This window comes from Sphaerodactylus townsendi, linkage group LG08, assembly GCF_021028975.2.
Source record: "Sphaerodactylus townsendi isolate TG3544 linkage group LG08, MPM_Stown_v2.3, whole genome shotgun sequence".
Lineage (NCBI taxonomy): Eukaryota > Metazoa > Chordata > Lepidosauria > Squamata > Sphaerodactylidae > Sphaerodactylus > Sphaerodactylus townsendi.
In genome coordinates this window covers 107,999,733-108,027,234 of record NC_059432.1, presented here as the reverse complement: position 1 = coordinate 108,027,234, position 27,502 = coordinate 107,999,733, and the positions used below count along the sequence as shown (strand labels likewise).

The following is a 27,502-nucleotide window of genomic DNA, read 5'->3' as shown; positions in this document are numbered from 1 at the left end:
ATCAGCTAAAAACATACATATAATTAAAACAGCAGTAATATCTTAAAACATCGCCCGCACCCTTACGAAACCCTCCTAATGTGAAATAATGGGTCCTGATGGTATTAGGGCCCATGGGGGTAAAGAGGAGGGAGCAGGGGCACCCTCAGCGGCCGGTCTCTCCAAAGGCCCGGTGGAACAACTCAGTCTTACAGGCCCTGCGGAAATCCCCAAGGTCCCGGACAGCTGGAGGGAGAGTGTTCCACCAGGCCGGCGCCAGAGCCATGAAGGCCCTGGCTCGAGTGGAGGCCAGCCGCATCATTGAGGGGCCAAGGACCTCCAGCAAATTGGCCTCTGCTGAGCGCAGAGGTCGAGTTGGGACATATGGGGTAATGCGGTCGAGTTGGGACATATGGGGTAATGGAATTGTAGTCCATGAACATCTGGAGAGCCACAGGTTGCAGACCCCTGGTCTACAGCCTCCTGCTGTGGCTGGAAGTGGTGCATAAAACAGGCTGAAAACTTTCCCTGTTCAACACGAGGGATCCTCGTAAATGGAGATGCCAAGGACTCAACACACATGGCAGGGAGCCTTTAGCAGGCAAAACATGCCGAACCACAGACCTGTGGCTGAAAATTAACTATCTAAAAATGAATGGGGAGACCCTTATGACCGCAAAGACTAACGCTGCTATTTCATTTAAACATAACCTTCAGTGGGCTCAAATCCACTTCTATGATGGGATAAAACTGTTTGTCTTGAAGGTGCTACATGAATCCTGTTTATTTTGGATGAAACAGAATAACTGCCAAAGGCTTTCATGGCCGGAGTCACTAGGGTGTTGTGGGTTTTCTGGGTTGTATGGCCGTGTTCTAGTAGCATTTTCTCCTGACGTTTTGCCTGCATCTGTGGCTGGCATCTTCATAAGAACATAAGAACTAGCCTGCTGGATCAGACCAGAGTCCATCTAGTCCAGCACTCTGCTACTCGCAGTGGCCCACCAGGTGCCTTTGGGAGCTCACATGCAGGATGTGAAAGCAATGGCCTTCTGCTGCTGTTGCTGCTGCTGCTGCTCCTGAGCACCTGGTCTGCTAAGGCATTTGCAATCTCAGATCAAGGAGGATCAAGATTGGTAGCCATAGATCAACTTCTCCATAAATCTGTCCAAGCCCTTTTTAAAGCTATCCAGGTTAGTCGCCATCACCACCTTCTGTGGCAGCATATTCCAAACACCAATCACACGTTGTGTGAAGAAGTGTTTCCTTTTATTAGTCCTAATTCTTCCCCCCAGCATTTTCAATGAATGCCCCCTGGTTCTAGTATTGTGAGAAAGAGAGAAAAATTTCTCTCTGTCAACATTTTCCACCCCATGCATAATTTTATAGACTTCAATCCTATCCCCCCTCAGACATCTCCTCTCCAAACTAAAGAGTCCCAAACGCTGCAGCCTCTCCTCATAAGGAAGGTGCTCCAGTCCCTCAATCATCCTCGTTGCCCTTCTCTGCACTTTTTCTATCTCTTCGATATCCTTTTTGAGATGTGGCGACCAGAACTGAACACAGTACTCCAAGTGCGGTCGCACCACGGCTTTATATATCTTCAGAGGATCTGATGGCAGTAAAGCAAGTGGAGTATACCCGCCGCTAAATTAAGTACCTCAGCCATTATACGCTTCCTCTATGGGAAAGGCCGAGGATACATCCCTGCAGCGTTGAGAGCATTTAATGCCAAAGTGAGTCAACAAATCCTTTATGGGATCCCCATCTGGATAGGGGCATGGAGCAGAGAGGTTGAAAGGGTCCAGTCGTACTTTCTGTATAAAATCCTTGGCTTGCCCCATTCTATTCCCTATGCAGCCCTGTGCTTAGAAACAGGCCAGCATCGGCTGGAAAAAAAGTTTTGGGCCAGGATTTGTTTTAATCGAGATGAACTGGACTATACATCCCAGGGACGCTCCATCCTCCACACAACCCAGTGGTGGGTTAAAATCGAAGCCAAACTTAATGAGTTGGGCATTCCCTTGGAGGACCTGCTAATGCTAACAGAGCAGGAGGTCTATGGGGCTATCAAGAAGAGACTTTTTGACAGAGAGTTTCAACAGATGCTAGAGGAAGCTAATAAAACCTGTTCCCCGATCTCTCTGGGAATACCTGTGGATAGATTAATTGTAGCCCAGTACCTTTATCTCCTGGTTGAGGCCCGGTGGCGTAGAGCAATCACCTTAGCTAGGTGTAATGCCCTGCCTTCTTCCTTTAGCCTTGGACGCCACCTTGGAATCCCACATAAAGAAAGGAAATGCCCATGTGGCGTGGGTTCTGTGGAAACAGTATCTCATATGCTGTTGGACTGTCCTTTTTATGAGATAGGTAGGAAGAAGCACATAATCCCCTTCCTGCATGGAAGTGAACGCATTACAGATAGACAGAAGGTTATATATCTTTTAAACAGCCACAACTACGAGCTGTTGGAAGCGGTGGCTAAATTTTTAAATGGTGTTATTTTAACTCGTCAGAAGTTGTAAAGTTGTAAAGGCTGTCATTATCTTGTTAAGTTAATCTTAAACTATTTATATGCCATTAAAGGTATTCGAAATCGAAGTGGAGTATACATATCTGCACCCTTAACACTTGTTAACCAATGCAAATGGTTCTTTCTCCCACCCTGGACATTCCACAGGTATATATACTCCACTTGCTTTACTACCATCAGATACCATCAGATCAGATGCCAGCCACAGATGCAGGTGAAACGTCAGGAGAAAATGCTACTGGAACACAGCCATATAGCCCGGAAACCACACAACGCCCTAAACAGAATATCATTGTTGTGGGTTTTTTGAAAAAAGATCTCTCATGCTCTATACAAGGGAGAGTGGAATGAGACCTCCTGGCTTCGTGGTCACGGGTTTCGGCCTCTCGGATCACCAGGCCCAGAAAGTCCACACCACTATGAGGGCCCTTCTCCGAGAAGGGCATGGCAGGCATGCGAGAGGGAAGAGGCCACAAATGCAAACTGGAAGGGAACCGACAGGACTGCACCTACCTTGATCGTCGAAAGCATGGGTGAGTTCATGCCCCATCACCACACCGATGCCTCCAAAATTGAGGGCCCTCCAAGGGAAGCCAAAGGAGAAAACAGAGGTTACAACGTTGGTAAGCTGCCTCAGGGAAAGGCAAGGAAGCACATGTTTTAACTAGCGCAACGCAACAGAACGTAGAAATATTTGGAATAATTACAACACAGGCCAATTGTCTCCGTTTTGGTTCTGTAATCAGAGACAACTGGACTGTGTTGTAATTATTCCAAATACTTCTATGGTTGCTTAAGCACAGGGCATGGCATATGGTCTTGGGACAAGCTTGCCAACCTCCAGGTGGGGCCTGGAGATTTTCCAGATTTGAAATTGACTACAGAGATCAGTTCCTCGGAAGGAGGAGGAGGAGGAGGAGAGTAGTAGTAGTTTGGATTTATATCCCCCCTTTCTCTTCTGTAAGGAGACTCAAAGGGGCTCACAATCTCCTTTCCCTTCCCCCCTCACAACAAACACCCTGTGAGGTGGATGGGGCTGAGAGAGCTCCGAAGAACTGTGACTAGCCCAAGGTCACCCGACTGGCACGTGTTGGAATGCACAAGCTAATCTGGTCCACCAGATAAGTCTCTGCAGCTCAAGTGGCTGAGCGGGGAATCAAACCTGGTTCCCCAGATTAGAGCACCCCTGCTCTAAACCACTACACCACGCCGGCTCTCCAAAGTGTCAGACTAGAATCTGGGAAGCCCCACCTAGGCCGTGGGAACCGACCAGGAACACATTCTCAGACTCAACCCTGGCAAGGATTTGGATGGGAGGCCTCAACGGAACACCAGGGGTGTGACGCAGAGACAGGCCTTGGCAAACCACCTCTGAATGTCTCTTGCCTTGAACTCCCCACTAGGGGTCGCCATAAGTCAGCTGTGACTAGACAGCGAAAAACAAACAAAAGAGTGGAGAAAAGATATGCCCATTTATGCATCCAAATTATTCCTGCCCCTTTGCTCCACCCATGCCATGTCCCCTGGGTTTCCCTGCCGGCTGCGTGGTTTGGGACCATCTCTGAACATGCCCGGCCCAGCAATATAAGCCCACTACACCCTCCGGTTTTGTGCCTTTTCTTCCTACCAAACAGCCAAAGCACCTGGACGCACTTGGGGTGGTCGCGAGCGTAGAAGGGAGCTTGCAGGATCCCCGCGGGGAACACGATGCCGTTCTTTGTCGGCAGGTAATACGCATTGACTGTCTGTGGGGTCATACTCCACCTGGGGAAGGATAAAAGGATGTTAGACAGGTGGGGGAAACAGATGTGCTTCACGCAGCATCACGGGCGCCAGAAGGACCAGCTCACTGAATTAGCCGGTTGCTGACTGAAATGGGAGAAATAGCACCAAGTGCTGTTCGCTCCTGGGTGGGGCCACTCATACACTCAGTCTAACCTGTCCTGCAGGGTTGTTGTACACATAAAAATGGAGGAGCAGAAAATACTGTAACCTACTTTAGGTATACTTTGAGGAGAAAGGTGAGATTTAGAGTAAGTGAAGGCCCAGACGCCCAACTCTTTCTCTCCTTAAAGCAAAATGCATTTCCTAAAGTGATGCCTCTGATAGAAGAAGAAGAGGAGTTTGGATTTATATCCCCCCCTTTCTCTCCTGCAGGAGACTCAAAGGGGCTTACAATCTCCTTGCCCTTCCCCCCATAACAAACACCCCGTGATATGGGTGGAGCTGAGAGAGCTCCAAAGAACTGTGATTAGCCCAAGGTCACCCAGCTGGCGTGTGTTGGAGTGCCCAAACTAATCTGGTTCACCAGATAAACCTCCACAGCTCAAGTGGCAGAGAGGGGAATCAAACCCAGTTCTCCAGGTTAGAGTGCACCAGCTCTTGACCACTACACCATCCCCAAGAAATCTGAGCGCGAGTTGGAGACCCCCACGGTTCTGCCCCATGGACAATCCACAGGCCTCACTCCCAGTTATGGAGAAGGTGGCAAATCCTTACTGGTCCCGGTTGGGTGGTTTCCTCAGCTGGTCAGCCATGAATCTGCCGGAGAAATTGTAGAAGTTCAGCATATTCTGGAAGAAGGAATCCTCTGAAACCTCGTACTGCAGAGAGGAGGAAGCAGTGTGAGAAAACTCCTCCTTGCAATGGGCGAGCTGCCAGAACTCAGCGGCAAAGCAGGAACCCCCATTTTTAGCCCCCCAAGTCTCCACATAGAAGGCTGTCCCAGAGCAGTAGTAGAAAAAATCCCCACCATCCAAATCCAGAGGTGGGATCCAGCAGGTTCTCACAGGTTCCCGAGAGTAGGTTACTAATTATTTGTGTGTGCCGAGAGGGGGTTACTAAGTGGTGATTTTGCCACGTGATTTTTGCCTTAGTTACGCCCCCCCTCTCAGCAGTAGCACGCAGAACTTGAAGCAGTCTAGCAGGAGGTGCACCGGCGTGTGTGGCAGCCTGCGCCTGCGTGCATTCGTTTCCCGCCCAAGGACCGGCGCAGCGGCTGCGTCCTTGCCACAGCCCCGCCCAGGAATGCCCGGCCACACCCCTGTCATGCCCCGCCCAGCCCCATTGGCGCTACGCCACAGTTTGAATCCCACCACCATGGGAACCTGTTACTAAAATTTTTGGATCCCACCACTGTCCAAATCATGCTAAGGACAGAAGTGTGTCTCTCTCCACACAGCCATATTTTGGGTCCCTCCCCATCCTGTACCCCATCATAGACGTCGTCCAGCTCTTTATCATCCAGGATGAACTCCGGGAACCCAATCATGTCATAAATCGAGTCAGCCTGTAGGGAAGGGAAGAAAGCGGGTTTGGAGACCCAGATTGCAAAGTAGGGTGGAAGACAGAAGACAAAATAGGGTCTGATAAAAGCAGTTGGGGAACCCATGGGGGTTGCATCTTTAAACAGCCCGAGAGCCAGCGTGGTATAGTGGTTAACAGCAGCAGTCTCTCATCTGGATAACCCAGTTTGATTCCTTACTCCTCCACATGAAGCCTGCTGGGTCAGCTTTGGCTAGTCATAGTTCTCTCAGAACTCTCCCGGCCCTAACTACCTTGCAAGGGGGTCTGTTGTGGGGAGGGGAGGGGAGGGGAAAGTGGTTGTCAGTTCTGGGCACCGCAATTCAAGAAGGATATTGACAAGCTGGAACGGGTCCAGCCGAAATGGTCAAAGGTCTGGAATCCATGCCTTATGAAGAGAGACTTAGGGAGCTGGCTACATTTAGTTTGGTGAAGAGAAGATTAAGAGGTGACATGATTGCCATGTTTAGATATTTGAAGGTGTGACATGTTGATGAGGGAGCAAGCTCGTTTTCTGCTGCTCCAGAGACTGGGACCAGGAGTCATGGGTTCAAGGAAAAGAGATTCCACCTAAACATCAGGAAAAACTTCCTGACAGTCAGGGCTGTCCGCCAGTGGAATGAACTACCTTGGTGTGCGGTGGACTCTCCTTCTTTGGAGGTTTTTAAAGAGAGGCTGGATGGCCATCTGTTAGGAGTGCTTTTATTCTGTGTTCCTGCATTGTTGGGGGTTGGACTGGATGGCCCTTGGGGGTCTCTTCCAACTCTATGCTTCTATAAGCCCCCTTAAAGGGATTGAAAAGTGGGGTATAAAAACCAACTCTTCTTCTTCAGCGGCTGGTGATTGGTGGCCAGGAGCCTTTTTACAAAACAGAAGCCCAGATTCTCAGGAACCCAAATTCTCTAGCAGACCCACGCCTTGGAGGAGGAAGGAATTTACCTTCTCTTTGGCCGCTTGCCTCGTCTTTGCATCCATCCAGTCAAGCAGGCCCAACGATTCCTCGAAGGCTGTGCGTATCTCAGCGATCATGTCCTCAGCCTGCAAGCAAGGGAAGAGGGTAGGGGTTGCCAGTTTTGGGTTGGGAAATACCTGGACATTTTGGGGGTGGAGCCTAAGGAGGGTGGGGCTTGTGGATGAACCTCAGCAGGGTCCTAAAGCAGGCATTTTCTCCAGATGACCTGATGTCTATTCTCTGGAGATCAGATGCAACAGGACTAACAGGAGCAGCAGTGGCGTAGGAGGTTAAGAGCTCGTGTATCTAATCTGGAGGAACCGGGTTTGATTCCCAGCTCTGCCGCCTGAGCTGTGGAGGCTTATCTGGGGAATTCAGATTAGCCTGTACTCTCCCACACACGCCAGCTGGGTGACCTTGGGCTAGTCACAGCTTCTTGGAGCTCTCTCAGCCCCACCTACCTCACAGGGTGTTTGTTGTGAGGGAGGGAAGGGCAAGGAGATTGTAAGCCCCTTTGAGTCTCCTGCAGGAGAGAAAGGGGGATATAAATCCAAACTCTTACTTCTTCTTCTTTTAACTTGGAGGTTCGCAACCGTCACATAAAGCAATACAAGGAAGGACATCCTTCCTTATATATATTTTTCCCTAATATCCTTATATCCTTTTTTTAATGTTGTGACCCGCCCTGAGCCCTGGGGGGAAAGGGTGGGATACAAATACAATAAAATAAATAAATCCATGCCATTACAATATGCTTTGCACTAGCTGTGTTTCAACTGGGCAAAATGCATCTGCGTTATGCCGTCCTGGGTATTCCTCGGAATAGAACAGCGGGATAGAAATCAACTCAATCAATGCAACTCTTCAACATGCACGCCCGTTGTTTTGCATTATTGATGCCGCTTCCGCTCTCCCGGGGGAGCAGCAGCAAGTGTCGTGCCAAGTGCCGGAGCTACAACTACAGTCGCCACCTGAGGACTGAACCGTGGTGAAGTGCAATTCCTCGATGAATTCTTCCCAAAGGCCTTCTTCCTTCCTTTCAAGTAGCTGCTAGAGCAAACCTGGGCATTATACGGCCCGGGGGCCACATCCGGCCCGCCGGATGACCCTGACTGGCCCTTATGACAGACTTGGCCCTGGCCTAAGAGGACCTGTTTAGAACCGCACTGCTCACGCTAACCCTCCCCCTTCCCCCCTCGCGCAGTGGCTTCTGGGGCGATCCCCTCCTTTGAAAGCCCCGCAGAAGCCGGTTGCCTTGGCTGCCTGCTTCTGCGGGGCTTTCAAAAGCGCCTCATCCCCCTGCCTTGCTGGGGAGCGAGGCATCTTTGAAAGTCCTGCAGAAGCCGGTTGCCTTGGCTGCCGGCTTCTGTGGGGCTTTCAAAAGCGCCAGTCCATGAAAAAAGTAGGTCAAGGGACTTAAGTCATACCCCACTTGCTTGATTGTCACAGTGGACAACTATGCAGGTAGGTTAAGCCTGTGATTCTTTGTGCCAAATAGTGTGGTATGCAGAACTGTTGCTGCTGATTCCAAGTTGATCTGTGCACCTGTCTGTCACTTATCAGCCCCTATTATGCAGAATTGAGTTCAGCCTTTTGGCCCGGCCCTCCACAATATTTTCTGTTTCTTATGCGGCCCCATGGAAAAAATAATTGCCCACCCCTGTGCTAGAGCTAAGCAGGGGATGGGGAGAGAGTTGTGAGCTGGGATGGTTTAACCTTCCCACTTTTTCATTTATACAGGGACTGGACGAATGGTAGGTGGGAAGGACCGGGCTAGACTCCGCCCCCTGTTCCAAGCCCCCTCCCCACCCGGCTGGTGTGCAAGGAACAGCCCTGATTCCAACATCTGTGGCGCTCAGCGCTTGGGGGTGGCGAGGGAGGCAGGGCGGAGCCTACGCGGTGAGCTGGTGATACTCACAATCTCTTTGCTGTGCCGATCGAAGGTGGCCTTCACAAACAGAGCGCCGAGGGCAAAGCCCAAAGTGTCGTCGGTGTTGGAGATGCAGGTTTGCCAACGGGGAGTGCAGGACTCCAGGGAAAGAAAGAAAGAAAGAGGAGACCTAAGGGGGAGGCACAGCCTTGAACCCGTACTCACAATCTGAGGGGGGGGCACCCGCTTTCTCAAGCCCGTGGTTTTCAGTGGACCGACATCAGCCAAAACAGGCAGGAAGCACCAGCCGAGGTGGACCATGGCTGGTTTTTTAGGGTATAAAACCCTCCCACAAACAGATGCTCACTTTCTTGGTTCCATACAAAGTCTCCAATAGTTTCTCCTGGGCTGTCTCAAAGCGCTGGTCCAAACTCGAGGCTGTTTTCTGAACCAGGTTCCAAATTAAATAATTGTTTAAGACGCTACAAGAGAAAGAAAAACGTTTTATTTTAATACCTCACTGTTCATTACTGTAAGGACCCTCAAAGTGACTGATGTTCATCTTCCCTTCCTTTCTCCACAACAGGCAACTTTAAACTAGGCAGGGTTGAGAGGGGCTCTGAGAGAACTATGACTGGCCCAAGGTCACCCAGCAGGCTTTATGTGGAGGAGCGGGGAATTGAACCACCACTCTTAACCACTACACCGCACTTTATCTCTTTGGAAGAAGAAGATGAAGAAAAAGAAGAAGAAAAAGAAGAAGAAAAAGAAGAAGAAGAAAGAAGAAGAAGAAAAAGAAGAAAAAGAAAAAGAAAAAGAAGAAGAAGAAGAAGAAAAAGAAGAAAAAGAAAAAGAAGAAAAAGAAAAAGAAAAAGAAAAAGAAGAAAAAGAAAAAGAAGAAAAGAAGAAAGAAGAAAAAGAAGAAGAGTTTGGATTTATATCCCCCCTTTCTCTCCTGCAGGAGACTCAAAGGGGCTTACAATCTCCTTGCCCTTCCCCCCTCACAACAAACACCCTGTGAGGTAGGTGGGGCTGAGAGAGCTCCGAGAAGCTGTGACTAGCCCAAGGTCATCCAGCTGGCATGTGTGGGAGTGTACAGGCTAATCTGAATTCCCCAGATAAGCCTCCACAGCTCAGGTGGCAGAGCGGGCAATCAAACCCGGTTCCTCCAGATTAGATACGTGAGCTCTTTACCTCCTACGCCACTGCTGCTCCTTTGGAGAACAGATCCTGTTGTCATAGGTTAATTGTGGCATAATGTTGCTGCTGTTTCTCTGGTACCTTAATCTGTAAATCATGAGCTTCGACCCGCTTATCCGAGGGCTGAGGGACAGGTTTTTAGACAGTGCCCTGTAGGCATGTAGTATCTGCAGGGAATTGCTCCTAAAAGCAAAGGAGAGCCCGCTTGGGCGTGGAATGCCACCATGCGGGGAGAAAACTTCTGGGGGGGGGGGGAGGCACCCTTTCTCACCCTCTGGCAGCATTCCAAGCCCCTCCGGGCTCTCCTTTGCTTTTTAACAGCCGTTCCCTGCAGCTTTCGTGTGGCTGTAGGGAACTCACGGTGGGTCTGGGGAATGCTCACACAACTCTTTAAAAACCTGCCTGGCTAGCTTGGCACTGAAGGACCCGCCCCCCCTGTTTTGACTCTATGGCCCATTATGCGTGGAGCACTTTGCGTGGCGCTTCTAGCTCCATGGTCTTTTTGCAGTGGGCTCTCCTCGCATTTCCCTGTTTATTATTTATTTATTTTATTTATTATTGGGTTTTGTATACCGCCCTGCCCCCAAAGGGCTCTGGGCGATGAACAACATAAATCGCATATACAATAACCCTGTAAGACCGAGTTGTTCCGCCGGGCCTTTGGAGTAACATCTAGATTATCCTCCTATGGAGGAGTCCGGCTGCTCCCTAGGGGAGGGTTTTAAGAGTAAGGACTCACTGGACGCCTTTTATTATGATTACCGCTGTTTTAACAAAATTTAGTATGTTTTAGTATGTTTTAATGATGGAGCCTTATGGGTCGTTGTTGTTTTAATTATATTGTTCGCTCCTGAATTCGTTGTATTAGTTCTGTTGTACACCGCCCAGAGCCCATGGGGATGGGGCGGTATAAAAATTTAAATAAATAAATAAATAAATAAATAAATAAATACATACATACATACATACATACATACATACATACATACATACATACATACATACATACATACATAAAAACAGTTTAAAACGCAGCGATCAGTAAAACAATGTCCGCAATAACCCTCATTAAAAACCTCCCAAAAGGGGGAAGAAAACGGGTCCCACAGATGGTAGGGGACCCAAAAAGATAAAGAAGAAGAGGAGGAGGAGGAGGAAGCAGGGGGCACCTGTCAGCAACTGGACACTCCAAAAGCCCGGTGGAACAACTCCGTCTTACAGGCCCTGCGGAACTCACCAACATCCCGCAGGGCCCGGACAGCTGAAGGAAGAGTGTTCCACCAGGCAGGGGCCAGGGCTGAAAAGGCCCTGACCCGCGTGGAGGCCAGCAGTATCATTGAGGGGCCAGGGACTACTAGCAGATTGGCCTCTGCTGAACGCAGAGGCCTAGTAGGGACATATGGGGTAATGCGGACCCGAAGGTAAATGCGAGGAGTCCCCACTGTCTGCCACGCAGCCGCGTTCACGCTCGCAGCTGACTGCTCTGACTCCGAAAGCGAGATATGACTGTTGTAAGCTCGGGGGCCTCAGCAGCCAAGGCTCTGCTTTGTGTTTGTCCAGTACCTTTTGTTGGTGGCGTTGATGAGCTGGGATACTTGCTGCAAGTACTCCCGGCCGTAAACCACCACGGGTTCAGCGTCCGTCAGCTCTAGAGGCGAGAGGAAGTAGGACATGAAGTCCAGCCAGTCAATGGCAGGAGCCAGGACCTGTGGGAGAAAGAGCGCATGGGAAAATCTTAATTTCTCCAGAAGAGAAAGGCTTCAGGGCGGCTCTCGCAAGCTGCATGGAAAGCAGGCCCTTGGCCCGGCAAAGAGCTGAAGTCCCGATGCAAAAACTCTGAAGCAGAACCTGTGGTTGCCAACCTCCAGCTGGGACCTGCCCTCAGACAGTATCTCCCTGCAAGGTATGGGTTCCAGCCTCCAGCTGGCACCTCGAATGCCCTGGAATGACCTCTCATCTCCAGATCACAGAGATCAGTTTCCCTGGAGAAAATAGATGCTAAGGAGGAGGAGGAGGAGGAGGAGGAGGAGAAGGAGGAGAAGGAGGAGGAAGAGGAAGAGGAGGAAGAGGAAGAGGAAGAGGAAAAGGAGAAGGTGGATTAGAAGAAGAAGAGGAGGAGGAGAAGAAGAAGAGGAGGAGGAGAAGGAGAAGAAGGAGAAGAAGGAGAAGGAGGAGGAGGAGGAGGAGAAGAAGGAGAAGAGGAGGAGGAGGAGTTTGGATTTATATCCCCCCCTTCTCTCCTGTAAGGAGACTCAAAGGGGCTTCCAATCTCCTTTCCCTTCCTCTCCTCCACAATGAACACCCTGTGAGGTGGGTGGGGCTGAGAATGCTCTGAAGAACTGTGACTCACGGAAGGTCACCCAGCTGGCATGTGTTGGAGTGCACAAGCTAATCTGGTTCCCCGGATAAGCCTCCACAGCTCAAGTGGCAGAGTGGGGAATCAAACCTGGTTCTCCAGATTAGAATGCACCTGTTCTTAACCACTTCACCAGGCTGGCTCGGTTTGGAGGGTGGACTCTATGGCACCGTATCTTCCCCAGAGTCCATCCCCAAATCTCCTGGAATGTCCCAACCTGGATCTGGCCACCCTGCCCCCATTCCCTGCCAAAGGACCTGGCATCCCTAAACAGAGACCACGTCCACTAGAGAAAACGGCTGCTTTAGTAGGTGGATTCTACGGCATTATACCCCACTGAGCTCTCTCCCTTCCCCAAACCACAGGGAGCCAGGAGGGCCACTTGGCCTAGGCCTCACATTCATGGTAGGCCCCCAATCTGACGTTATTTCCAAAGGTGGTTTTATATATTCAATTGCATAGACACACTGACAGGAATGAAAGAAAGACATCCATCCAGCGACTTTGCCCTCAGTAACATTTAAAATGCACCACAATTTTTGTAACCCTGTTCTGGCCTTTCTTCATTTTTTTAATAGATTGGGAACCTCAAAAAAAAAACAACACCGTTCTGGAGCTCTCAGCCCCCTTCCGCACAGGCAGAATAATGCACTTTCAATCCACTTCCACCATTGTTTGCAAGGAGCAGCAGTGGCGTAGGAGGTTAAGAGCTCATGTATCTAATCTGGAGGAACCGGGTTTGATTCTCCGCTCTGCCGCCTGAGCTGTGAAGGCTTCTCTGGGGGATTCCCACGCACGCCAGCTGGGTGACCTTGGGCTAGTCACAGCTTCTCGGAGCTCTCTCAGCCCCACCCACCTCACAGGGTGTTTGTTGTGAGGGGGAAGGGCAAGGAGATTGTCAGCCCCTTTGAGTCTCCTGCAGGAGAGAAAGGGGGGACATAAATCCAAACTCTTCTTCTTCAAGTGGATTTTGCCCTTTTGCACAGTAAAATCCAGAAGAAAGTGCATTGGGAGTGGAATGAAAGTGCATTATTTTGCATGTGCGGAGGGGGGCTGAGAGGCTTTGTCAGACCCCCCCCCCCCAAAAAAAAAAATTGGCAGGAATTTTGCAACCCAGAGTCGGCCACCCACAGGAACCTCCTCATTTGTGTCTTAAAGACTGCATCCAACCCTGCTGCCCAGGCAGCGCCTAAAACTGCCAGTCTGAAGTGTCCTCTCGTAGAAGGGTTTTTTGTCTCGTCGTTACCACAGCAACGGGTTGCTTGGCAACCCGGAGAGAGATGAAGGAAACCGTTTTCGCCGTATTGCTGGGAGGCCGGGGACCTGGGGCTGAGGGCCGTGGCGGGGGGGGGGGGGGGGGGAAGGCAGGACAAGAGAGACAGAGAGAAGCAGAAAGCAAAGATAGGGGGCAGGTTCAAGAGGCCAGGTGTGGGGGAACTGTGCATGGATGAATAGCTACGCTCGCTCGGGAGAAACAGGCGGAGGATGTGGAAGGCCAGCTAAGGGCAGGTCGATGGAGAAACAACAAACAAAAGCTGGGGGGTTTTTTTGGAGTGGATTTTCCCCAGTGGAACCAATTCTGGGCCGGTTCGATAGGCATTTGGAACGAATTCAAAGATGCTCAAGGGCACTTCGATCTCAATAACCCTTTCCTACACGCCTGCAGACAATCAAGCCGGCATCATTAAGCCCTTAAACCAGTTCTGGCTGTACAGTTGGGAGGGAAAATGTCGTAGGCAAGTAGGGTTGCCAGTCTTCAAATGGCCCCTGAAGACTTCCAGGAATTATAGACTATTTGTTTATTCATTTGATTGTAGGCCGACCTTCTCCATATGGGCTTAGGGTCCTCGCAACAGTGCAGTGGATAAAACAATAAGATTGCTAAATAACACATTCCCGTTCATGTCCCGGCACTGTGAACATCAGCCGAGGGGGAATAAAGCCCCACTGAAAATTATTCTAAGTGACAGGCAATAATCCCCCATAGAACCAGAACTCTGAGAGCCAGCGTGGTTTAGTGGTTAAGAGCAGGTGGGTTCTAATCTGGAGAACTGGGTTTGATCCCCACTCCTCCACCTGAGTGGCAGAGGCTGGCTTGCTTGCTTGCTTGCTTGCAATTTGATTTGATTTGATTGATTTGATTTGATTTGTAGGCCGCCTCATCCCCGAAGGGCTCGAGGTGGCTCACAACACGGCTGTTTCTTACAGCAATTGATACAGTATAAAATTAACCCATTAAAATCAGCAGCAGTCAATAACAATAAATAAATTAAAATAACAAGATTGTGTAAGACACATATACACATATACACAGGCGCCCGATCTAAAGGCCAAAAAAGAAGAAAAGAAGGAGGGGGAGCAGGTAGAAGGTGAACCAGTTGTGTTATCTGGTGAACCAGATGTGTTTCTGCACCCCTGCATTCCTGCTGGGTGACCTTGGGCTAGTCACAGTTCTTGGGAACTCTCTCAGCCCCACCTACCTCACAAGGGGTCTGTTGTGGGGAGAGGAAGGGAGAGGAGCTTGTCAGTCACCTTGAGTTTCCTTGCAGGACAGCTAGGTGGGGTATAAATCCAAACTCCTCTTCCTCCTCCTCAAGCTTCTGGCTAACTTTTGACCTCCAACCTCTCAAAATGGCTCTGCCTCTGATGCAGAATAAGGGAAGGAGGGAGGGAATTCTTGGACTTACCCTGAAGCTGCTTTCTGTACACATGGAGGAGGAAGAAGAAGAAGAAGAAGAAGAAGAAGAAGAGGAAGAGGAAGAGGAAGAGGAGGAGGAGGAGGAGGAGGAGTTTGGATTTATATCCCCCTTTCTCTCCTGCAGGAGACTCAAAGGGGCTGACAATCTCCTTGCCCTTCCCCCCTCACAACAAACACCCTGTGAGGTAGGTGGGGCTGAGAGAGCTCCGAGAAGCTGTGACTAGCCCAAGGTCACCCAGCTGGTGTGTGAGGGAGCGCACAGGCTAATCTGAATTCCCCAGATAAGCCTCCACAGCTCAGGCGGCCGAGCTGGGAATCAAACCTGGTTCCTCCAGATTAGATACACGAGCTCTTAACCTCCTACGCCACATGGAGGTGGAAACAACAACCCCCCCCCCCCACCCCAGGTCACTGGGCAGCACTTTCAGAAACTGCCTCCTTCTCTAAAACTATTAGTGGTGATCAAACAGTGGTTAAGGACCCTCTCAAAAGCAACAAGCTGCGTTCCCATGGCCCAAAGGAAAAGGCCTTCCTTGAGTGCCTGGGAGAAGATAAATCAGAAAAAAAAATCTCCAGCACTCGATCAGCTCCAGGGCCACCGGCACATCAAGTTTGAAAGCCAGTATGGTACTTTGCATGGAGTGGCGGACAAATCCCCACTTCTAGCACGAAAGCTTCCTGGGCGACCTGTGGCCCGTCACCAACGCTCAACCTGGCCTACCTCACAAGGCTGTTGTTGTGAGAAAATAAGAACATAAGAATATAAGAACAAGCCAGCTGGATCAGACCAGAGTCCATCTAGTCCAGCTCTCTGCTACTCGCAGTGGCCCACCAGGTGCCTTTGGGAGCTCACGTGCAGGATGTGAAAGCAATGGCCTTCTGCTGCTGCTGCTCCCGAGCACCTGGTCTGCTAAGGCATTTGCAATCTCAGATCAAGGAGGATCAAGATTGGTAGCCATAGATCGATTTCTCCTCCATAAATCTGTCCAAGCCCCTTTTAAAGCTATCCAGGTTAGTGGCCATCACCACCTCCTGTGGCAGCATATTCCAAACACCAATCACACGTTGCGTGAAGAAGTGTTTCCTTTTATTAGTCCTAATTCTTCCCCCCAGCATTTTCAATGGATGCCCCCTGGTTCTAGTATTGTGAGAAAGAGAGAAAAATGTCTCTCTGTCGACATTTTCTACCCCAGGCATAATTTGATAGACTTCAATCCTATCCCCCCTCAGCCGCCTCCTCTCCAAACTAAAGAGTCCCAAACGCTGCAGCCTCTCCTCATAAGGAAGGTGCTCCAGTCCCTCAATCATCCTCATTGCCCTTCTCTGCACTTTTTTCTATCTCTTCGATCTCCTTTTTGAGATGTGGCCACCAGAACTGAACACAGTACTCCAAATGGAGAGGGTTGTTGTGAGAAAATGGAGAGGGGATGATGATGTCGGCTGCTTGGAGACCCAACTGGGCAGAAAGGTGGGACACAAATATCTGCATCGTTGCATCACAGTTTGACCCTAAGATGGCAGGATTGAAGGAGATCTGGAGGCAAATATCCGCCTGCCGCCCTGACTCCCTTCTGTCCCTTCCAGAACTCGGAGTGAGCCAGTGCAAGTATATGATGCCCACATCCACTGGAGCAGGGGAGTGGGGAACCTTCACAGCAAGTCCCAAACTTCTCCTTGGCTCAGGGAAAGGGGTCTTCCTAGAAGGAGGAAGGAAGAAGATCCACGTTTCAGGGCCGGCCTTGGCATTGCCGCCGCCGCTCCTGCTCTCATTGGGATGCCAATCCCCTCGGCTCCTGCGTCACTGGCGTTGGCCACAGCTGAACGGCCATGCCAACTGCATCCTAATGAAGAAGAAGCAGGATTGGGGGTGGGGGTGGGCTCTGTATCTTGTGCGACACAGGAAAGCAAAGGAGCCCCAGCGACTCATTGGGGGAGAAGCTGAGAGGCGCAAGAAGAAAACCGTGGATGACGCAGAGAGGGAATGTTTCTCTGGAGCAGAGGGGACTAAGGCGGGACATGATTGCTCTTATTAAGTATTTGAAGGGCTGTCACTTAGGCGGACAGGGAGCTGTTCCTGCTGGCAGCAGAGGAGAGGGCTGGCAGTAATGGGTGCAAATTACAGGCAGAAAGGTAGCAGCTCGACATTTTCCAAAAGATTTTTACAGTGAGAATAGTTCAGCGGTGGAATTAGCTGCCTGGGGAGGTGGTGAGCTCCCCCCCACACTTGTAGTCTTCAAGCAAGCAGCCGGACAAACACTTGTTGGGGACACTCTAGGCCACAGGTTTCAAACTCGCGGCCCTACAGATGTTGTGGACTACAGTTCCCATCATCCCCTGCCAGAATGATGCTGGCAGGGGATGATGGGAACTGTAGTCCACAACATCTGGAGGGCCGCGAGTTTGACACCTGTGCTCTAGGCTGATTCTGCATTGAGCAGGCAGTTGGACTAGATGGCCTGTATGACCCCTTCCTTCCAACTCTATGGTTCTAGGGAAGGGAACCGGCCGCGGGTGTGAGAAGAAATTGGCTGGTGCAGAGCCATCCGCTTCCAGGACAATCTCTCCTCAGAACATCAGACCAGTCGTCCATCCAGCCCAGCATCTTGTCTCACACAGCTCCTCTAGAGAGCCGACAACAGTTAAAATTGAGAGATAGACTGTCTCTGAAGGTGGGGGTTCCCTTTGGTCACCATGTCTGGTAGCCTCTCAAAGACCAATCTTCCTTCAAATTCCCACCTTTTCCACGCCACTGTGGCCAAAGCGCCCTCCCTCTCCGTAGTCCCATCAGAAACAAAACCTGGAGAGGAAAGGCCAACTTTTCTGCAGTGGCGCAGGAGGTTAAGAGTTTGTGTATCTAATCTGGAGGAACCGGGTTTGATTCCCAGCTCTGCCATCTGAGCTGTGGAGGCTTATCTGGGGAATTCAGATTAGCCTGTGCACTCCCACACACGCCAGCTGGGTGACCTTGGGCTAGTCACAGCTTCTCGGAGCTCTCTCAGCCCCACCCACCTCACAGGGTGTTTGTTGTGAGGGGGGAAGGGCAAGGAGATTGTAAGCCCCTTTGAGTCTCCTGCAGGAGAGAAAGGGGGATATAAATCCAAACTACTACTCCTCCTCCCTCCTCCTCCTCCTCCTCCTCCTTGGGGATGATGGGAACTGTAGTCTATAATATCTGGAGGGCCGTGAGTTTGACACCTATGACTTAGTCTATCAAAATCAATATTGCCTACTCTGACCGGTGGCAGCTCTCCAGGGACTCAATCTTATTTTCACACCACCTAATCCTGTTTAAATGGACCGACCCAGGATTGAACCTGGGACCTTCTGCATGCCAAGTAGAAGCTCCACTACTGAACCGTTCCCCGAAACAATATTCAGGTAGGCTGAGCCGGTCCCAATTGCCACTCCTGGTTGTGAAGCAACATCTCCGCGATTGCTGCAAAGCATCCTCCAGGCCCTCTTCACGCACACTCAGTGATGGGATTCAAAAATGTTAGTAACAGGTTCCCATGGTGGTGGGATTCAAACTGTGGCGTAGCGCCAATGGGGCTGGGTGGGGCACGACGGGGCGTGGCCAGGCATTCCGGGGGCGGGGCATTCCTGGGCGGGGCTGTGGCAAGGATGCAGCCGCTGCGCCGGTCCTTGGGCGGGAAACGAATGCACGGAGGCGCAGGCTGCCACGCACGCCGGCGCACCTCCTGCTAAGACTGCTTCAAGTTCTGCGCGCTACTGCTGAGAGGAGGGCCGTAACTAAGGCAAAAATCACGCGGCAAAATCACCAATTAGTAACCCCCTCTCGGCATACACAAATGGGCCACTCCCCACTTACCTCGTCTGAGTGCAACCCCACAGCGACCCCTCGTAGAAAAGCCTCTGTGGCTTTTGACAACGGAGACATTTGTTCCCCACTCATTTTCCATTTAGGAAATAGTGTGGGGTTCCACATCAAGAGTCAAAGAGGCAATCGAGCGTTCTGATTGGCTGGCACGCATGTGCATCATTTACACGTGGGAGTTGCAGCCAGCCGAAGGCGGGGCTCCATTTTGATTGGCTGACCCGAAAAGTTCGTTTGGATAAGCTGAACGCATTGTTTTAAGACATCTGCACATGCTGACGTCACTGCCTGTTGCAAATTGCTTGGGCAGAAAAATGAAAGTAAATATCGGTTTCAGTTTACACCGCTGACAACCCTGTGCTCAGCAGCACTTTGCCAAGCTGCAAAACAGTGGAGCTTGAGCAAAAAAGAGCAAAAAAGAGCAATGTTGGCACGTCTTGTTGTGCACACGTCTCAATTTCCAAGCACTTTCTGACGGGAATACCCTCCCTAAACAAAATGACGGTTCCTGTTTCCTGATTGGCCGGAAGCTGCGCTTCAGAGCGAATCAGCCACGAGTAAACAGCCGAGGTTCCCCACCCCGCTGCGGCACCTGCAGGGTTTTTGAAAATGTTGCTCTTTTCAGAGGAGCTAATTTGCCGCGCAACAAGGAGGTGGGAGAGCGGCAAATTAAGGGCAGATGCGCAGTGGGTGCTGCTGACGTGGGGAACGTCCATCCTCCTCGTGTCTTTTAAAGAGGTGACCCCGCGGCTTATGGTGAGTGGGGAGTGGCCCAAATAATTAGTAACCTACCCTCGGGAACCTGTGAGAACCTGCTGGATCCCACCTCTGCGCACACTCCTCCATTCCCACCCCGCTGTCACCCCCCTGCCCCCCACGGACTCTTACCCCTACCCAGGTAGTGCCCACCTGCAGCTCGGCGATGGTCAGCTTGTGGTAGATCTTCTCATCGTCCCGCCTCTCGTCTTGAGGGACAGTGAGGTTGGCCAGCTGGATCTCCAGCTCCAGCACCTGCTGCATCTGCTCTTCCGTCGAGGCTTTGGCCCCGCCCAGCAGCGTCCCCAGCTCCACCATGTACTCCAGGTAGGCAGCCAGGACCTGTTGCAGGAAAGCAAAATGTCTGGGGAAGCGCTGGGGTGCTGAAGCCGCCGCAGAGGGCTAAACAAAATGCATTCCTTTTCCCTGCCTCTCATCAGCAATCCAATCATTCTGCAAAGGGCCGGACCCTGTGCTCTCCCTTCTGACACCCTCCCATTGGGAAGAAGCGAGAATGGTTACAGGTCTCAGCTGCTGGATCCCCTTGGGGCCAGCGTGGTGCAGCGGTTAAGAGTAGCTGTGCACTCTAATCTGGAGAACCGGGTTTGATTCCCCGCTCTGCCACTTGAGCTGCGGAGGCTTATCTGGGGAACCAGATTAGCTTGTGCACTCCCACCACATGCCAGCTGGGCTAATCACAGTTCTTCGGAGCGCTCTCCACCCCAGCCTCTTCCCAGGGTGTTTGTTTGGGGGCGGGGAAGGGAAAGGAGATTGTCAGCCCCTTTGAGTCTCCTTACAGGAGAGAAAGGGGGGGATATAAATCCAACTCTTCTTCTTTTTAAAATGACATATCTAGTTTATCCCATAGATTAGTGTGTGTGTGTGGGGGGGGGGGTAATGAAAAAGCCGCTGGTCTCTACTGGGCCTCCTTACCTTCTCATTAGCAGTCCTATTTAGGTAGTAGTCACGGGAGGGTAAGAAAAGGCCAGACTGATCCACCTGAACATACACACAAAAAACAGAAAACTCACTGAGTCCAGCTTGTCCACCCCCACTGCTCTTTCGAGACTCCGATATTGCAAGACAGCTCACTGTCACGTCCACCCACCTCCATTTAGCTGTTTGAAACTGGTTCCGCCACTCCGCTGCATCAGAGAGGCCCCTTAAAGCAACCACCTCCCACTCTTTAAGATACTGACCACAAAGCCTGGAAGTCTGTTTCGACTTGCAAACACGAGCAGGAGGTTGAAGGGTTAAACCCCCTGCTCCTCTTCACTGCACGGGCCTAAGGCAAATTGAGGCTGCGTGAGCCTAAAATGTGCATTTAAAGGACCAAATAAGACACCCAATGCAGTGTGTTTTATTTATTTGTCTTTTATTTTATTAATTTATTATTAATTTTATATACCGCCCTCCCCCTGAGGGCTCAGGGCAGTTCACAACAAGGTTAAAACATGCATTAAAACATAATTTAAATATTAATTACATAAAAACAGAACCCATTTAAAAATGTGGATGGCGTCTGGCTACCCCCCTTGTGCCCACGGGAGGCCAGATGACACGGTAGATGTATTTTTAACCAGGCTGGCCAAACGCCTGGCGGAACAGGTCCATCTTGCAGGCCCTGCGGAAACTCTGGAAGTCCCACAGGGCCCTGATCTCCCTAGGGAGCCTGTTCCACCAGGTAGGAGCCAGGGCTGAAAAGGCCCTGCCCCTCGTCGAGGACAGCCTGATCATTTTTGGGCCAGGGATCACGAGTAGGTCCTCCTCTGAGGAGCGGAGGGGCCTACCGGGGCAATATGGGGTCTTCCAGGCTGTCCTTCCCCAGTGGGCTCGGGGCGGCTCACAATGAAGAATTTACATCATCATAAAGCAGTGTCAGAACTCCCCTGCATGAGACTAAAACCAGGGTACATACATTGAAAATGATGGGGGGAAGAATTAGGACTAATAAAAGGAAACACTTCTTCACGCAACGTGTGATTGGTGTTTGGAATATGCTGCCACAGGAGGTGGGGGTGGCCACTAACCTGGATAGCTTTAAAAAGGGCTTGGACAGATTTATGGAGGAGAAGTCGATCTCTGGCAGTGGTAGCGAACCTATGGCACGGGTGCCAGAGGTGGCACTCAGAGCCCTCTCTGTGGGCATGTGCAAACAGAGTTCGTCATGTGGGTGGAGAATCCCCCCCCCACACACATCTACGCTGGCCTGGGCCGCTGGGCTCGATTATTAGCATTAAACCTAAGACCTATGGTAGTTTTGGGGAAGCAATGTAGGTAACCCTGTTAAGCGCTGTTAAACCCCACTGATTTTCATGCGAAGAACTAAACCACGATCCTTTACCTGGGAGTAAGCTTGGTTGCTAGAAATGGGGCTTGCTTCTGAGTAAACCCTCCTAGGATCATGATTCACCCGTTGGAAGAGTTGCACAGTTGCTTCAAAGCAAAACCACCGACTACCACCAAGCTTACTCCCGAGTAGCACACGCCTCAGAGCCAACCATTTTTTCTAAACTGAAACCTCAGTATTCAGGTTAAATTGCCGTGTTGGCACTTAGCGATAAATAAGTGGGTTTCGGGTTGCAATTTGGGCACGGTCTTGAAAAGGTTCATTATCTATGGCTTCCTATCTTGATGCTCCTTGATCTGAGACTGCAAATGCCTTAGCAGACCAGGTGCTTGGGAGCAGCAGCAGCAGAAGGCCATTGCTTTCACATCCTGAACGGGAGCTCCCAAAGGCACCTGGTGGGCCACTGTGAGGAGCAGAGTGCTGGACTAGATGGACTCTGGTCTGATCCAGCAGGCTAGTTCTTATGTTCTTAAGGAACAAAAAGCTGAAGTAAAATTCTTCCTGCCTCCCTACTGGAAGGGTTGGGAATCACCCACCTTCAAGATGTCCTCCTGCCTTGGTTGAGAACTGATGAGAACCGTCTGGGTTGTGCAGGTCAAAGCTGCTCCAAGATAGTTAGGGGAGGTTATCTCTCTTCCCTTGATGGGATACAGCTTGTCTAAAAAGATCAATTTCGTTTGGACAGCAGAATGTGTCCACTTTCAGACCCACAGATGGAAATGCTGCCAAGGAAGTTACCTGGATGATGTTGCTGTTCGAGCTTTTGGAATCGGCCCCCATGAAAACAGTGAAGAACGGAGAAGCCCGGAAGGTCCCAGACACCAGTTTCAGGATGTCCATGAAGTTGGTCTGGTTCCACGAGCCAGTTATGTTCCAGCCTCCAATCTGGGAGGGGATCAGGGAAGCAAAGGTTAGGAATCCCAAAACAGTAATAGCGTTTCCTCAGACACTGTAATAAGAAACAAGGACAGGCTGGGGTACCGTATCCCAGACCTCCAGTTGCTGTCAATTTTGTTCCTCCAAGGTCTGGAGCAGCAGTGGCATAGGAGGTTAAGAGCTCATGTATCTAATCTGGAGGAACCGGGTTTGATTCCCAGCTCTGCCGCCTGAGCTGTGGAGGCTTATCTGGGGAATTCAGATTAGCCTGTACACTCCCACACACGCCAGCTGGGTGACCTTGAGCTAGTCACAGCTTCTTGGAGCTCTCTCAGCCCCACCCACTTCACAGGGTGTTTGTTGTGAGGGGGGAAGGGCAAGGAGATTGTAAGCCCCTTTAAGTCTCCTGCAGGAGAGAAAGCGGGGATATAAATCCAAACTCCTCCTCCTCTTCTTTTCTTCTTCTTCTTCTTCTTCTTCTTCTTCTTCTTCTTCTTCTTCTTCTTCTTCTTCTTCTTCTTCTTCTTCTTCTTCTTCTTCTTCTTCTTCTTCTTCTTCTTCTTCTTCTTCTCCTTCTCCTTCTCCTTCTCCTTCTCCTTCTTCTTCCCTGCTGACTTCTGAAATTTCACTAAGCTTTTTGCAATTATGCTTTGGAAATAAGACCTAGATTTTTGTTTTAATGGAAACAGATATTGTCATGGCAATGAATTCTACAGCAATCAAACTCTGAAGAGCCAGCATGTTATAGTGGTTAAAAGCAATGGATTCAAACCTGGAAAGCTGGATTTGATTCCCCACACCTCTACATGAGTGGTGGATTCTTATCTGGTGAACTGAGAGTGGGGGACCCTTGGGTTAGAGAACTAGGGATCTGACATCAAGTGCTGGGGGCCCCCGGGGTCAAATCCCCACAGTGACCTTCAGCCAGCCCCTCATCATCAGACAAACTTCCCCACAAGATAGGAGGGATAGGATTGAGGGACTGGAACACCTTCCTTATGAGGAGAGGCTGCAGCATTTGGGACTCTTTAGTTTGGAGAGGAGACGTCTGAGGGGGGATAGGATTGAAGTCTATCAAATTATGCCTGGGGTAGAAAATGTTGACAAGAGAGAAAATTTTCTCAATTTCTCACAATACTAGAACCAGGGAGCATCCATTGAAAATGCTGGGGGGAAGAATTAGGACAAATAAAAGGAAACACTTCTTCACACAACGTGTGATTGGTGTTTGGAATATGCTGCCACAGGAGGTGGTGATGGCCACTAACCTGGATAGCTTTAAAAGAGGCTTGGACAGATTGATGGAGGAGAAGTCGATCTATGGCTACCAATCTTGATCCTCCTTGATCTGAGATTGCAAACGCCTTAGCAGACCAGGTGCTCGGGAGCAGCAGCAACAGTAGAAAGCCATTGCTTTCACATCCTGCCTGTGAGCTCCCAAAGGAACCTGGTGGGCCACTGTGAGTAGCAGAGAGCTGGACTAGATGGACTCTGGTCTGATCCAGCTGGCTTGTTCTTATGTTCTTAGATGCGAAAACTATGTGCCCTGCCCTATGTACCCTGCCTGAGCTATTTAGCAGAAAAGTGAGATAAAATTGTACTCGACAGATCCTAAATAAATACACATAATACAAAGTTAGCTCAATAAAAAGGTAGATGCAGCAGTGTGGTTTGGCCAGGGTGGATGAAGGACTATTAGCTTAGCTGTATTTACGGGAGGAGGGGCACAATGAAGTGTGCCAATTCACAAAGAACACATCTACTCATGGCTATTAGCCAGAAGTGGTAAATGAAAACCCCATGCCGTCAGGGAGTACACCCCGAGTACCAATAAACAAAACGGGATGATTATGCCATTGCTTTCACATCCCGCATGTGAGCTCCCAAAGGCACCTGGTGGGCCACTGCGAGTAGCAGAGTGCTGGACTAGTTCAGAGGTCTGCAACCTGCGGCTTTCCAGATGTTCAAGGACTACAAATCCCATCAGCCCCTGCCAGCATGGTAATTTGGCCATGCTGGCAGGGGCTGATGGGAATTGCAGTCCTTGAACATCTGGAGAGCCGCAGGTTGCAGACCCCTGGACTAGATGGACTCTGGTCTGATCCAGCAGGCTAGTTCTTATGTTCTTATGCCCAATCTGAGATTTCTCAGATAAGCCTCCACAGGTTAAGCGGCAGAGCGGGGAATCAAACCCTGATCCTCCAGATTAGAATGCACCTGCTCTTAACCACTACGCCACTGCTGCTCCAGGTTACCTGTCACCGCCGTGTGCCTGATTCATCGCTGATCCCCAGCCTGGTTATTGGTTCTCCTGTACAACCTGCGGACTGTTACCTGACTATGTTTCGCCTGCCACCTGACTGGACACATTGGACTGTTATCAGACTGCGCTTTTGCGTGCTGCCTGTTTGGCCCCGCAATGCCAGACCTGACCGTGCCCTGCTGGCCAGCAGCACAGTCTGAGATATTATATACATAGTTGTTGCTTTGACAGGGGGTTGGGCTAGATGGCCCTGGAGCAGAGGTGGGATCCAGCAGATTCTCACAGGCTCCCGAGAGCAGGTTACTAATTATTTGTGTGTGCCGAGAGGGGGTTACTAATGGGAGATTTTAACACGGGATTTTTGCCTTAGTGACGCCCTTCCTCTCAGCAGTAGCGCGCAGAACTTGAAGCAGTTTAGCAGGAGGCGTGCGTGGCAGCCTGTGCCTGCGTGCATTCATTTCCCGCCCAAGGATCGGTGCAGCGGCTGCGTCCTTGCCAGAGCCCCGCCCAGGAATGCCCCACCCCTGGAATGCCTGGCCATGCCCCCGTCGTGCCCCGCCCAGCCCCATTGGTGCTACACCACAGTTTGAATCCCACCACCATGGGAACCTGTTACTAAAATTTTTGGATCCCACCACTGCCCTGGAGGTCCCATCCAGCTCTGCGCGGCAATCCGAATGACCGGGCTCTCTGGAAGGAGACCCTCCCACCTCCTCCCCACAGCCCACCTTCTCAATAAGATCCATCAGCGGCTGAGAGCCCAGCTCCTCGATCTTCTGCTCCTTCAGGCAAGACAGGTAAAAGCGCTGCGTCTTCCTCTCCGCCTCGCTGGTGGAGTTGAAACTGGTGTTCTCTGTCAACAGAAGCGCCCCAGCCCGTGAGCCCGCGGCAGAGCCACGAGGATCCCAGCCGGGCATTTTGGCAGCCCGGCTCCCCAAGGCAATGAAGCCCTTCTCTACTATTTCCAATTTGAGATGAAGCCAAGACTGCCCTCCCGGGAAGAGGCAGCCGCTTACCCAGCAGGTGTTTCATAATGGCCTGGTTTTGGTCCCAAATGCTGTTGAAAGTGCTCCATTTGGAGCGCCCGTCTGGTAGCGGGTTCCGCTTGATCCACCCTCCGCAGGCGTACTGGTAGAAATCGTCACAGGGGTTGGTCTCTCGGTCCAGGGCCTCCAGGATTTTGCTGGCGACGATGATGCAGGCTTCAGTCAGGCACGTGGTATGCAACGGATCTGGCAGGGAGAGACACGCACCCCATCAGGGTAGCCAGCATGGTGGAGTGGTGAGAGTCCCAGTCTACGGCAGGAGGTGCTGGCATGTTTGAAGGGTGGTGGTGAGTGCCACCCCCAAAACAGGGGAAGAACCAAACCCAAAATGGCTGTCACAGGAGAGGAGCCAAACCCAAAAGGGCTGCCACAAGGGAGGAGCCAAACCCCAAAGGGCTGCCACAGGGGAGGAGTCAAGCCTAAAATGGCTGCCACAGGGGAGGAGCCAAACCCAAAATGGCTGTCACAGAAGAGGAACCAAGCCTAAAATGGCTGCCACAAGGGAGGAGCCAAACCCAAAAGGGCTGCCACAGGGGAGGAGTCAAGCCTAAAATGGCTGCCACAGGGGAGGAGCCAAACCCAAAAGGGCTGTCACAGGAGAGGAGCCAAACCCAAAAGGGCTGCCACAGGGGAGGAGCCAAGCCTAAAAGGGTTGCCACAGGGGAGGAGCCAAACCCAAAAGGGCTGCCACACGGGAGGAGCCAAGCCTAAAATGGCTGCCACAGGAGAGGAGCCAAGCCTAAAATGGCTGCCACAGGGGAGGAGCCAAACCCAAAAGGGCTGCCACAGGGGAGGAGCCAAACCCAAAAGGGTTGCCACAGAGGAGGAGCCAAGCCTAAAATGGCTGCCACAGGAGAGGAGCCAAGCCTAAAATGGCTGCCACAGGGGAGGAGCCAAACCTAAAAGGGCTGCCACAGGGGAGGAGCCAAACCCAAAAGGGTTGCCACAGGGGAGGAGCCAAGCCTAAAATGGCTGCCACGGGGGAGGAGCCAAACCTAAAAGGGCGGCCACAGGGGAGGAGCCAACTCAAAATGGTTGCCATGGGAATGGCTGAGGAAAGGGAATATCTCCTTCCTTGTATCTCCTGGGAAGAAGGAAAGCCTGAAGGAGAAATGGAACTGCTCACTCACTAAGAAAAACCCAGGTGCTAACTAAATCTCCTGATCCTCCAACAGAAACCCCTTCCATTTGAATAACAAGTCCTGCCTTGCAGTGGTCCTGAAAAGCTGGGCAAGCGCCTTGGTGCCCGTGCCACTCTGGGCATCCCTGGTCTAGAATCTGGGAGACCCAGCTTTAAACGTGCACTCAGCAGTCAAATGGCTGAGCAAAGGTGGGCCAGAAAGGTGGGCTTATAAGACCCCATTTTAAATCAATTTATTTAGAAGAAGAGTAGAAGAAGAGTTTGGATTTATATCTCCACTTTCTCTCCTGTAGGAGACTCAAAGGGGCTGACAATCTCCTTGCCCTTCCCCTCTCACAACAAACACC

General features: G+C 51.0%; 1 protein-coding gene across 2 annotated transcripts in view; it reads right to left on the bottom strand.

Annotated features, from left to right (window-relative positions):
* The window catches only part of ECE2 (endothelin converting enzyme 2), a 60,608-nt gene that overhangs the window by 5,199 nt on the left and 27,907 nt on the right, over positions 1-27,502 (bottom strand). For both annotated transcript variants that reach the window (XM_048505971.1, XM_048505972.1), the window contains 13 exons: positions 25,985-26,200; positions 25,697-25,821; positions 22,568-22,714; positions 20,413-20,478; positions 19,633-19,821; positions 11,398-11,540; positions 9,002-9,116; positions 8,683-8,793; positions 6,752-6,850; positions 5,721-5,798; positions 5,009-5,112; positions 4,163-4,273; positions 3,023-3,090 (listed from right to left, as the gene is read on the bottom strand). In XM_048505971.1, coding sequence (XP_048361928.1) covers positions 3,023-3,090; positions 4,163-4,273; positions 5,009-5,112; positions 5,721-5,798; positions 6,752-6,850; positions 8,683-8,793; positions 9,002-9,116; positions 11,398-11,540; positions 19,633-19,821; positions 20,413-20,478; positions 22,568-22,714; positions 25,697-25,821; positions 25,985-26,200 — 1,572 coding nt within the window. The remainder of the gene's footprint in view (positions 1-3,022; positions 3,091-4,162; positions 4,274-5,008; positions 5,113-5,720; positions 5,799-6,751; positions 6,851-8,682; positions 8,794-9,001; positions 9,117-11,397; positions 11,541-19,632; positions 19,822-20,412; positions 20,479-22,567; positions 22,715-25,696; positions 25,822-25,984; positions 26,201-27,502) is intronic.